The sequence below is a fragment of the Piliocolobus tephrosceles genome, chromosome 6 (genome assembly GCF_002776525.5).
Source record: "Piliocolobus tephrosceles isolate RC106 chromosome 6, ASM277652v3, whole genome shotgun sequence".
NCBI lineage: Eukaryota > Metazoa > Chordata > Mammalia > Primates > Cercopithecidae > Piliocolobus > Piliocolobus tephrosceles.
In genome coordinates, this window is record NC_045439.1 from 108,280,948 (window position 1) to 108,294,828 (window position 13,881).

Below are 13,881 nucleotides of genomic sequence, written 5' to 3' on the forward strand. Positions count from 1 at the left end.
CTGATTCAATCTTGCTTCTTGTTATTGAGCTATTCAGGTTTTCTATTTCTTCCTGATCCAGTCTTGGTAGCTTATATGTTTCCAGGAATTCATGCATTTCCCCTAGGTTTTCCAGTTTGTCAGTGTATAGTTCTTCAGAGATTACTGTGGTAACCATTGTAATGTCTCCATTTTCAATTCTGATTTTGTTTATTTGATTCTTCGCCCTTTTACGTTGGTCTAGCTTGTGGTTTATCAATTTTGTTTATCTCTTCAAAGAACCAACTTTTTGCTTTGTTGATCATTTTGTATTCTTTTTAGTCTCTGTTTCATTTAGTTATGTCTGATCTTTTTATTTTCTTCTGCTAATCTGAGTTTTGGTTTCTTCCTGCTTTTCTAGTTTCCTGAGGTACCTTGATAAGATTATTTATTTATAATGTTTCTACTTTTTTAGATGTAGACATTAATTGCTATAAAATTTCCTCTTAGCACTGCTTTTCCTATTCCCAAGAGTTTTGGTATGTTTCTCTTTTCATGTGTTTCAAGAGTTTTTAAATTTCTATTTTTATTTGTTGACACAGTGGTCATTCAGGAGCATGTTGTTTAATTTCCATGTGTTTGTATAGTTTCCAGAATTGTTCTTGGTATTGATTTCTAGTTTTATTCCATTGTTGTCTGAGGAAATACTTGATAAGATTTTTTTTTAAATTGCTGAGATTTATTTTGTGATCCAACATGTGGTCTCTCCTGTAGAATATTACATGTGCTGATGAAGAGGATGTATAGTCTACAGTAGTTGGATAGAATGTTAGGTCTGTTTGTTGTAAAGTCTAGTTTAAATCCAGTGCTTTTGGTTGATTTTCTGCTAGATGACCTGTTTAGTGCTGACAATGAGGGTGTTGAAGTCCCCCACTATTGTTGTAGTCTGTCTTTTTAGATCTAGTAATATTTGCTTTATGAATCTGGGTGCTACAGTGTTTGATACATATATATTTAGATTTTATATTGTCTTGTTGAATTGATTCCCTAATATTATATAATGACTTTCTTTGACTTTTTTTTTTTTTAAACTGGTCTTGGCTTAAAATCTGTTTTTATCTGATATAAATACAGCTATTCCTGCTCACATTTGGTTTCCATGTGAATGGAAAATGTTTTTTCATTTTTTTTCATCCCTCAACTTTCAGTCTACATGTGTCTTTACTGGTAAAGTGAGTTTCTTCTAGGCAGTATAAAATTGGATCATTTTTTAAAAAGTCATTCAGCCATTATATGTCTTCTCTGTTTTTTTATATATTCTTTGCGTTTTTTTCTTTTTATTGTTTATCACTGTAGTTTGATGGAGTCCTATAGTGGTACCATTTGAGTCTTTTCCTCCTTTGTGTGATTGCTTTACAAATGAGTTTTATACTTTCGTATTTCAAAGTTAATATTTTGAGCATTTTTGTTTTTGAGATGGAGTTTCAGTCTTGTTGCCCAGGTTGGAGTGCAATGGTGCAATCTCAGGTCGCTGCAACCTCCGCCTCCCAGGTTCAAGTGATTCTTCTGCCTTAGCCTTCCCAGTAGCTGGGATTACAGACATGAGCCACCATGCCCGGCTAATTTTGTATTTTTAGTAGAAACGGGGTTTCTCCATGATTTGGTAAGGTTCATCTTGAGCTCCCGACCTCAGGTGGTTCGCCTGCTTTGGCCTCCAAAAGTGTTGGGATTACAAGCATGCACCACCCCGCCCAGCCCTATTTTGAGCATTTCTTGTAGGGTCAGTCTAGTGGTAATGAACTCCTTCGGTCTTTGCTTATCTGAGAATCAGTCTATTTTGCCTTCATTTGTGAAGGATAATTTTGCTAGAGATAGTATTGGGTTGCCAGTTCCTTTTTTTTTTTTCCCCCAGCACTTTGAATATACCTTCTCATTCTCTTCTGGCCTGTAAGGTTTCTTTTGAGAAATCTGCTGTTAGTTTGATGAGGTTTCCTTTGTAGGTGACTAGATGCTTTTCTGTTGCTGTTTTTAGGATTTCCTCTTTATCATTGACTTTAGACAGTCTGATTACAATATGCTATGCAGAAAACCTTTTCATATTGTATCTGCCTGAGAATCATTAAGCATCCTATATCTGAGTGTATTAATCTGTTGCTAGACTTGGCAAGTTTTCCTCTTTGTTTCTTCTTTCTTGATTATACTGATAACTTGTAAATTTGGTTACTTTAAAATTCTCCCAAATGTCACAAAGGCTTTGCTTTATATTTTTTAAATTCTCTGTTCTTTATTTTGTTTTACTGGATTATTTCAAAAGACCTGTCTTGAAGATTTGAAATTATTCATTTTGCCTGATTCTAAGATTTTAAATGCATTTTGTTCCCTTCAATGAATTATTCTGTTACGGATTTCTGTTTGGTTCTTTAAAAAAAAATGTGTCTCTTCAGTAAATTTCTCATTTATTTCCTGAATTATTTTTCTGATTTTTTATATTCAGAATTCACTTGTATCTCACTAAGATTCTTGAAAGTCAATATTTTGAATTCTTTATCTGGGATTTTGAAATGTTCTGATTAAGATATATTGATGGAGTGTTGTGTTCATTTGGAGGTGTCATATTTCTTTGCTTTTTCATGTGGTCTCTCTCCTTACGTTAATATCTGCACATCTGGTATAACAGTTGGTTCTTCCTATTTTTGAATTTACTTTCATAAGGAAGGACTTTTTCCTGAAGGTGTATCTATGGTGTTGGTTGGATGGGGTACTTTGGCTTTGATTCTGGGTGGATGCAATCTATATGATTTTTTTTGGCAGTAAACAATATCAGTGATATCTGTGATTTCCTTGGTAAGTTAGAGTGCTGTTATAAGCAGAGGCTGTGGTGAAGTGCTGAGGACTGGGATGCCAGGTAGGCCAGTCTTCAGACCCCAGTAGTTGCAGTGGTGGGTTGAGTGTGCCTGTCTTTGTGCCCCAGTGTGGAATACCCTGGCACCTGTGTTGGAGCAGGCTGATTCTTGGCTTTCAGGTGGCTTTCTTACCTGGAGGTAGTGGCAGCAGTGGACCACGTGGTTGTATGTTCTCAGGCCCCTAGGCAGCTCGTGTGGCATGGCAAGAGCAGTAGCAGTGGTAGGATGATCCTCTGCATCCTGAGTAGTGTGCATGGATATTTCGAGTGGCTGTGATGGGCTGGACAGGCAAGTCTCCAGGCCCGAGGTAGCACTTTTAGGTAGATTTCAGCTTATGTGGTAGTGGCTAGTAAGGTAGGCCCAACCTCAGTACCCTGTGAGGAATGTTCAGGTACCCAAGGTGGTAGATTGGATTGGACAATCTCTAGGACCTCAATCTATGTGCTCTGTCTCGGGAATGGAGAACAAAGCGAGGCCGCATAGGCTTTTGTTCAGCCTCCACAGTGGTGGGAAGAGGCACCAGCTGTGATGGGCAGGGGTAGGGCAATTGTTAGGCCCTAGGCAGAGTGCTTGAGTGAGGGGCAGTAGCAGCTGCATTGAGGCCCTGCCACTGGAGAGGATGTGGCCATCATCAGTGGCCACAGCGTGGACTGGCAGGTGGGAAATGTGTGTCTCTTTCATGCCCCAGTTTTAGTGAGGCTTGATGCCCTGCCCTCGTGGCGGTAGCCTGCACCTAACTCTTCACCCTGCATCACCTGCAGCAACCCCTGTCCAGCTCATCACCAATTCCAGCAGCAACTTGTGTCTCCATCTTAGATCTCAGCAACACATGCCTACCAGCACTGGGTGCTTCAGCTTGTGTCTCACTGACTTCTTAGCCTTGGCTGCAGGAGCACTCCCAGCTTGCCCCACTGTCCCAGCAGTAATAGCCTGAGTTTCCTTAATGCCTCAGTCCTGGTACTACTAGGCCCCAGGACAGCAAGCAGTTTGTCAAAGGCTAGGTTTGGAAATAACGCCTTGCTGTAGCTGCTTAGGTCTCAGAAAGGATGTGGGGCCCAGTGTTGAGTTCTCTCTTAGGAGCAGTTCCATCCCATGGTCTCCTGGCAGCTCCCTGTGTTAGTTTCAGGGCCTCGGGGGGTTGAGGGTTTTTCAAGTGGCCAGGATTACACAATTCCATGGTGGGAATGTTGGCTGCTGGAAGTCTCTCATCCATTTCCTACTTGGGGAAATCACTCCTGGCTCCCAGCTGATCCCAGTCAGGGAGGATGCAAGAGGCTACCTGTTTCCCTGTTTTTGGTGCTTCCTGTCCCTTCTTTGTTGAATTCCATTGTTCTCTTGGATAATGTATTTGAAATGTGACTGTCTATATACTGTTCTGGTTTTCCTAAGTGGAGGAGTCAGGCATATAAAATGCTTCTAGTGAACCCTCCCCCACTCAAAAAGTTAGTACAAATATATTAAACTTGCTAATTAAAATACACATTTTCATATTAAATAAAATCTAACCATGTATCACAGAGACACATGAAAATAATAAAGACATAGTTGAGAGCAAAAAGATAGGAAAAGATAAATGAGACAGATACTGGAGAAAGGCTTAGGTAACTGTACTAATATTAAACAAAATAGGCTCTAAAATACAAAACTTTATTAGTAATAAAGAGCATCACTTCATATTGATAAATGGTTTACCAGAGAGATCTAATGGTTACAGACTTACATTCACTAATAAAATACCCTGAAAATTATAAAGGTAGAAATTTGGAGTTAAGGAATATGTTGATAAATCCACCACCAAGGTGGGAAATTTCAGCATGGCTTTCTCAGTGATCACAGTACAAACATAAAATGTTGATAACAATCAAGATGACCTTAATGCATTTCACAAAATTGATACAGTAGACACATACAGAAACGTGCCCCAAATAAATACTACATTTGGGCAAGAAAAAGAAAGAAAATATCTAAGAATAAATAAATTAAAAATAAAGATTAGTGGTTACCTCTAGCAGCAGGGTGGGTCAAGCTGGAGGATGGGATTAGGAAGAAACACACAAGTAGCTTCAGTAATACTAATAATGGTCTGGTGCTTGAATGATGTGTTCATGGTATATTTTAATATGGTAGATCTTAACTTTTATATTACATGTATTTTTACTGCATCTATTAAATATAACATAAGAAAATTTTGTTCCTCAAATATTCTCCTCATTCTTCAGTGTGTTTCAGATTTGTTCTTGGTGTGGGAGGTACTGTATTCTGACCATATCAGGAAAGATGTCAGAAAGTGATTCATGTCGATACCGTTTGACCTGGCAATGCCATTACTGGGTATACACCCAAAGGGATATAAATCATTCTATTATAAAGATACATGCACACATATGTTAATTGCAGCACTGTTCACAATAGCAAAGATGTGGAATCAACCCAAATACCCGTCAATGATAGACTGGATAAAGAAAACATGGTACATATACACCGTGGAATACTAGGCAGCCATACAAAGGAATGAGATCATATCCTTTGCAGGTACATGGACGGAGCTGGAAGCCATTATCCTCAGCAAACTAACACAGGAACAGAAAACCAAACACCACATGTTCTCACTTATAAGTGGGAGCTGCACAATGAGAACACATGGATTCAAGGAAAAGAATAACACATGGTGGGGCCTGTCGGAGTGGGGAGGCAGAGGGAGAGCATCAGGATAAAAGAGCTAATGCATGTGGGGCTTAAACCTAGGTGATGTGATGAAGGTGCAGCGAACCACCATGGCACATGTTTACCTGTGTAACAAACCTGCATGTCCTGCACATGTATCCCGGAACTTAAATAATATTTAAAAAATAATAAGAGGAAAGAAAGTGATTTATGTCCTCTCTCAGCAGACTTTCCATTCCAATTAACGTTAACTAAGTGCCCACCATTCTGTCTGTTTAATACCAACAACAACCTATAATATGTCAGTGGACAGTTAGTTCTTCACAGTCACAATGGAAAGAAAGTTAGGTTTATGTACTAATCCCTCCAATCTCTGAGAAACCTGGAGTAGATAGGTGCCTTCTTTTATGGACCATCTATTCCTTTTACCTTCAGTTATAGCATCACAGAAGTACATGATTTTGATAAGTCAGTATTTGTATAGTTTCCAAATGAAGAAACTGAGCAACAGTCAGGTAACTTAGGGTCAGATATATTTTCAACTTTCAAAGACCTCTATAGTAAATCCCACATTTTTCCTCATACTAATTCCAAAATTCAGTAAACTACAAAGCAAAATTTTCTGGTTTCTTATCCTGATATTAACATGGCTTTGAGTTAAACTGATTTGGTATAATTGGGCCATGTTAAGACAGCTTGAATGGCTTATTTTGTTTTCCACAAAGTCACATTTAAAGAAACTTTTGTGAAGATAATGAATCCTCATTTAACAAATTTGTTTGGGGCATTTAAAATATGAAAGGTAGGCACCAAAAAATGACACTGACATTTAAACTTTTTTTTTTTTTACTTTCCATTTTGAAATAATTTCAGATTTACAAAAATAAAGTTCAAAAATAGTGCAAAAAATTTCTGTATACACTTCAAGCAGATTCCCCAAATGATCTTACAATTATAAGAATGATAAAAATCAGGAAATTAACATTGATACAATATTATCATCTAACCTAAAAATCTTAATCAGATTTCACCAGTTGTCCCAATAATATGTATTTTTTTCCTGGCTCAGCAGGGAATCCATGGTTACATGATGCATTTAATTTTTATGTCTTATTAGTGACCTTTCTTGAACCAGTTTTTTAGTTTTACTAGTCTCTCATGACCTTGGCACTTTAATAAAACATGGGACAATGATTTTGTAGGATATACTTTAGTTTGGGTTTGCCTGTGTTGTATCCTTGTGATTGAATGTAGATTATGCCTTTTGAGTGAGACTACCACAGAACTGATCCTGTGTCTTTCTCAGCATATCATATCAACTGCACATGGTATCAATTTGTCCCATTGCTGGTGACATCAGCTTTAATTATTTGATTAAGGTGGTGTCTGCCAAGTTTCTCCAACATAAAGTTATTATTTTTTTCTTTATAATTAAGTATCTTGAGGGGAGATACTTTGAAACTACATGAACATCCATCATATATTTTTCATTGTATATTTGCCCACTAATTTTACTATCTAGTGATGATTTTTACCTGAAGCAGTTATTACTCTGGTATTTTACAAATAATAATCATCTAACCCCATCATTTCTTTACATCTAGTAGTTGGAATTCTACTGTGAAGAAGAGCTCCTCCTTATCCCACATTTATTTATTTATTCATTAAAAAATGTATATCATTATGAACTTTTGGATGGCTTTTTCATACTATGGGTAATAATCTATTACCAGCATTATTTATTTTTTGTTTAAATTATTCCAGCATTGTCCATTGGTAGCCTTTTCATGTTGACTTCTGTATCTTTTTATTATGTTCCTGTCGATTTGTAAGTATTTACTTGATTTCAGGCACCACAGCGTTTCAGGCTCATCTTGTACTTTTCCTGCTACAGTTCTGAAATAAACCATTTCTCCAAGGAGCCCTGGTCAGGGAATAATGCTAAGGAACAGGATTCAAAACTTTTGAAATTGCCCAGAGAGCTGCAGATGTTCAAGTATTGACCGTGGAGATATTTGTTATTCCATGTGCCAACAAAGTTGTCCGTATGATTTTTTAAGTGTCATTTTATAAGACTAGGTCTATAAAAACAATGATGCAGTAAAATTAAAATTTTAATTTTGGCACACCAGGAAAAATAGCCATCACATTTACCATCTGGTTTCAATGTATTCATTTTATTTTTATTTTATGAATAATTTACAGAAGTAAGAATAAAGAGATAGTAAAAAAAAAAAAAAAAAAAAAAAAAAAACAGCAAAATAAAGAATTTAAACATAGCAAACCAAATTTTTATTTCATGTTTTCCTGATTTTGGAGGTAACATAACTTGAAATTGGCAATGCCTTTGAATGCAAATAACTGCTCATGAGCTGTCATATATGAACCTGGAACGTAATCATCTCGTAAATACTGGCTCCAGATTTTAAACAGATCTCTAGAAGGTTATAGCTCATCATTACCTCGGGTTCTTCTTGCATATGTGTTATTACCACAGTGTAATGCTATAGAAAAATTTGAGAGTTCATGATTTTGTAGAAAAGGTGGTCATGTTTTTGTTTCACAATTACAAAAATATTTTCATTTTTACTTTTATAAATGTCAGTCAGATTGATCAACCCAATGAACTTTTAAAATTTCTACATAATGTGTTTTTCCAGTCACCTTTACATATATACCTACCTTCAGCATCTGTCCATTTATAAATATAAAGTAAATTTTTACCAACAAATATTATAAAATATAAAATAATTGTCATATGTCCTTTTACCAAAGCAGGATGGTCCAGGTTTTTGTTGCAAAATATTAATGATGAAGTCCTTCCTATTAAATAATTAGTGGGTTAGAATATTATGTTTCCTTTTTGTCTTTGTAAATGTATTGTTTACTCTGATTCTCAAGTCTGACAGAATTGATCTGAAAGACTCATAGTCCAAGATTGTGCTTCTATGGTCAGTTTTACCTCATCATTATAATCTCAAGTGCTCTGTCTCTGCCTTCATTTTCTCACTCATCTAATTATTGTGAAATATCTTTCTCTTAATTTTATTCTTTATTCCATTATGGGCAGAAAATTAAGAATTCTGAATTCTTAACTGTGTTCAATGGAAGCTGAAAAGAATATGGCAAAGATGGCATCTCTGGACTTCTTTTATAACTTTTTGAAAGATGATGTATTAGACAACACAATTAGAAAACGGAAGGATGATAGACTGGTGACATTCATTTCTAGGCAATTTTGTAATTTTTTTTGTTTCTTTATTATTTTAGTTGTTTAGCATAGTTAAAAACAATTGATGAATGATGATGAAGTAATTCCTAGCATGATGAAATAGCAAAATGTTTTAAAATACAGGAAATATAAGATCACTAAAATCTCATAATGTATCTTAGATCCTATAATGCATCTTAGGTTTATAAAATGATCGATAGACTAAGTGATTAAGAAAATGAGTTGAACTTACTAAGTATTTTTTCCTTTTGATTTTTGGAAAACCTGTGAGAAACAAAAATCATGAAATATCAATCTTTACAAATAATTAAAACTGCTGCACAGAGAAACTTAAAAACTGAACTTGGGGCTGGGTGTGGTGGCTCACACCTATAATCCCAGCACTTTGGGAGGCCAAGGCAGGCGGATCACTTGAGGTCAGGAGTTCATGACCAGCCTGGCCAACAAGGTAAAATGCCATCTCTCCTAAAAATACAAAAATTAGCTGGGCGTGGTGGCGGGTGCCTGTAATCCCTGCTACTGGGGAAGCTAAGGCAGCAGAATCACCTGAACCCAGGCGGCAGTGGTTGCAGTGAGCCGAGATTGCGCGCCACTGCACTCTAGCCTGGCTGATAGAGCAAGTCTCCATCTTAAAAACAACAACAACAACAACAAAAAAACAAAACAAAACAAAAAAACTAGGATCAGTGGACTCTGGTGATATTGCAAATGTTAAAAAGTTTGATTCAGTCACATGGTGAATAAAAGGATAGGGACATTGGTAAGACCACTTTTTCCCTAAACCCAATAATATTCCAGAAGTGGATCCTTAATGAAACTAACTTTTAATTTTCTGCTTTTGTTACCTGGACATTATACTGTGTTCAAAGGAGCATGCAAATGTAATGAGCTATCAGCTGTGAGCAAGTTTATTAAATAGTGAATGAAAAGAGAACCAGACCAATAATTCCAGAATTCTAACTAGCCCAGGCTTGGACATTAACTAGTTGTGTTTCTTTGGGCTAATCCTGGAAATTACGTATATTGGAAAGAACAGTAGCAGCCTTTGAGTCAGCCACAAGAAGAACCTGCTTCTTTGGACTCAAACTCCCTGCCTCTCAATTTTCTCATGTTTAATAGAGATGACAAAACCCTGCTTCACAGGGTTATTGTAAGTACTAAATAAACTACTAGAGACCGTCAGACTCTGGAGGGCTAGAACTCTCTTAGCCATCTTTGTCTTTCCTGTGACTAAAAGTTACGTGAGTATTTATTGGGTAAATTATGTTACACATGTTTATGAACTGTGTATTATAAACTGTAAAATGTACAATTATAAGGTCATTTTGTTTGTATCAGTACAGCTGTATTAAGTGCTCTACAAATTTAAGGTCTTTTCCTTTATCTTAAAAATCCTTTGGGAAAAGAGAGTTCTAGTTAAATCAGTGCCTCCTTCTACATGGGCTCATTGTTTTTATCAAATCAAGGAAAAGTTGTAAAGAGAAAGCTTTGGGACATTTTCTAGAATTTGATATTTACCAAGTGTAGATTTATATTTATTAAGCCTCATCTCTGATTATTTTTTAAATGGCAGGCAATAAATCAATCAGTTTATTATTGTGTTTGTCCTAAATTGGATGACTGACTGGTTCATAAGTTAAGAAATTTCACTGTGGTGCTGTAAATTTTGTAGAGTAAAACATGTTTGTATGTCCTCTAAGATTACATGGTCTAAAAATACTAGTTTAGGTTTCTCGATAACAATTTAAAATTTTTCTTGCCTTATCTTATCCCTTGTCATTTAATTCATTTATTACAAATCTTAAGAGAAATTGACTTGAATAATTTCTCAAATCTTTGGTCTCTTTGCCATTTTAATATAATCTCAATTTCATATATAGGGAGATCAAGTCTTTTAAGAAATCCTGGGGTGATCATTTGAAAGTTATACCCCACCTGCCAACTCCCCATCCCCATCTCTTTTGGTTCTGCAATATAGCCTATTCAGCAAAGGGAAATAAATCTAACTTGGATTTACACATATAACTTGTTTAACTCACTAGTTAGTTTGGTTAGAGTCATTTTTCAGGACCTGACTATAAATTAGGTGAATGCTTATTGCAGCACTATTCAAGTTTCCTTGAGAAGCCACTTAGGCCTCTGGCAGAGAAAGTAGGATCTAAGGCTTGATGACTGTAAGTTTGATTTGTAAGTTTAACCCTCCTGGATCCTGGCCAGAGCTTGGGCTGTCAATAACTGTTGCCTTAGCCTCAGTGTATGATTGTATATATGTGAGACACTATCCTTATTTGTATCTTTCGTTAGTTGACAGGTTCACGAAAGGTAAGAACTGTAGTTAGCCTTTGGATGATACTAAAGCAAAAATATAGAGGAAATTCCTAAATTGGGGTTGAGTCTAGAAGGGTCTCTTATAGCACTTCAAATTCTATACTTTTATTATATAACAAGTGTTATTACCATAGTAGTTCCATAACACTTGGCCATTGACTGGCTGCTTATCACCTGTGTCACAGATCCCATTCTGTTATCTACTCCCTTAGATCTTTATAAACAACGAGTGGCAGAACTCAGAGAGTGGGAGAGTATTCCCTGTCTGTAATCCAGCCACAGGAGAACAGGTGTGTGAAGTTCAAGAAGCAGACAAGGTATGTCTTTTTCAGAAAAAGATGCCCTATGAAATAACTGCCTTCAAACAGCAGAGCAGTAAACATATGCTCTCAATACACAACTACATGCTCATGCTTCACTTTTTTCATGACAGCAGATAAGTTCTTCCTTTCTTTGGAGTGTTTTTCTTCAGTTGTGCCTCTTCCTCTCTAACAGGCAGATATAGACAAAGCAGTGCAGGCAGCCCGCCTGGCTTTCTCTCTTGGTTCAGTGTGGAGAAGGATGGATGCTTCAGAAAGAGGACGTCTGTTGGATAAGCTTGCAGACTTGGTGGAACGGGACAGGGCAGTTCTTGCAGTAAGTAACCTAAGAAAACATTGTCTTTACCCTACATTTACCATTCTGCTGAAATTTGTATTCCTCGGTTTTATTTATTTATTTATTTATTTATTTATTTAATTTAATTTAATTTAATTTAATTTATTTAATTTATTTATTTTGAGATGGAGTGTAGCTCTGTTGCCCAAGCTGGAGTGCAGTGGCACGATTTCAGCTCACTGCAACCTCTGCCTCCCAGGTTCAAGCGATTCTTCTGCCTCAGCCTCCTGAGTAGCTGGGACCACACCTGGCTAATGTTTGTATTTTTGGTAGAGACAGGCTTTCACTATGTTGGTCAGGCTGGTCTCGAACTCCTAAAAGGATGCTTTGAAGCAGACCTGGGGAAAAAGCAAAGGAATAGGTATAAAATTAGACATGTTTGGATTTGGGGATCAGATGGAGAAGTGGAGGATCAGCTGAATATCGTCTCTCTGAATTTTGAAGAGAAAACTAGAGCTTTCCATGACTGATAAGGACCTTCCTTTCTACAACTCCCCCTTCCCATGACAAATTAAAAACAGTCAAGCAACAAGAGAGTCACCATGCTGCTTGGAGAAAACCAATATGAAATGATTCTTTTGAGAATGAAATAGAACAAGTGTTTACCTCCCCAGAGTTAACCTCTCTTGACTAAAGAGAATCCTTCAGAAGCAGAGGGGATGGTACGGACCTCCCATACACTTCTGCTCCGTTTGCCCTGTCATTCTGTGAGCCAATAGAAAGCAGAGACAGCAGGAGACAGCAACTTTCTTTCACTAAAACAATGATTTTCCTCACATAAGGAAATTCTCCTGCCCTAATGGGTTTTGTTGTTGTTGCTGTTTTTAAAATAAAAGTCAATTTCTTAGAGAATATAAAGTTTTTGGAAACTGGAACCATTTAGGAATGTATGCACTGTATACTTGGGATCTCCACCTAGGATCAATGAGTATTTAGAGTTTCCTTGTTCAGTCAGGGCATTCAAGCCATGAGTACTATATCCTTCCCCCTACTTGGGAAAATAGGTCATTATTGGGCTTGCTTTCGGGGAAGGAAACATTTTTTCCCTTTGTCAGTGTCCCTCCTACCATAGTTCTTCCCTTCTACCATCCCCCTCAGGAATCTGTTGATAGTATGGGAACAAAATGATTCCTTTATGGAAATGGTTTGGGATTCTGGCTATGTATAACATTTATTTATATATAAAAACATTTTCTAATCTGACACTCTAGGGGAATACTGTTCCAATGAGGTGTTTATACATACTGTGAGAAAGGTATTTCATGATGAAGAAACTCCTTGCAGATTCGCAAGAGACTGGGCATATTAAAGGCTCAGGAAAAGCCTACTAAATGCTTCTTAAGCTTATTTGAGCCTCATCACCATTTTTCTGGCTAACATACCAATATCATGCAAAACCAAGTGTTTTGGGACACATTAGAGAATGCTGTTTTTATACTTGTCTCTTCACTGGATTATCATTTTCTTGAGAATTGAACTTTTATTTTACCTTTTTTTGGTAATCCTAGCATGGTTCTTAGCACATAAATGGCAAATGAGGGCACATAGGTGGTCAATAAATAGACTGTTTAATTGAGCTAAAGATACATGATATCTATAGTATTCGATTAACACCATACTAGAAGATGATTAATTTCTGCAGTTACATTTTCATATAATAAAACTCAAATGCCTTTCTTTTACTTCTCTGTGTCCCACTGATCAAGTCTCTTTTCCTACCACACCTAAATGAGATTCCTGATTTTAAACACTCTCAAGCTATGAGAAAAGTGAGTTTTAGTAAAAGGTAGCCTGTGGAAGACAGGGGAGCTCCTGACTGGAAAACTGAAGTTAATACTGCATCCAAAGTAAACACAGTTGAAAATAGACCTAGAGCTGGCAATTCTCAGTGGATTTGGCTGGTGTCAGCCGCTCACAGGGAACATTTAGGCAACCCAAATTCTGGTTATTGACATTATTCACTCTATGCTGTGTAGATTTTGGTGCTGTGCTAGCTGTACAGAGAATGTAATGCCTATCTTGTACACATACACATGTTCTAAAAAGTACTAGGAAATAGTTTGATTCCCTTTTTTAAGGGTGAGCCAATATACAGTGATAAGTAACATGATATTTTTAAATAAGTTTCATTTTACACAC

General features: G+C 36.7%; 1 protein-coding gene across 1 annotated transcript in view; it reads left to right on the forward strand.

Annotated features, from left to right (window-relative positions):
- Positions 1–13,881, forward strand: part of ALDH1A2 (aldehyde dehydrogenase 1 family member A2) — a 106,009-nt gene that overhangs the window by 38,348 nt on the left and 53,780 nt on the right. Inside the window, exons 2-3 of the mRNA XM_023228626.1 lie at positions 11,298–11,402; positions 11,581–11,721. Of these exons, the coding sequence (XP_023084394.1) occupies positions 11,298–11,402; positions 11,581–11,721 (246 nt within the window). The remainder of the gene's footprint in view (positions 1–11,297; positions 11,403–11,580; positions 11,722–13,881) is intronic.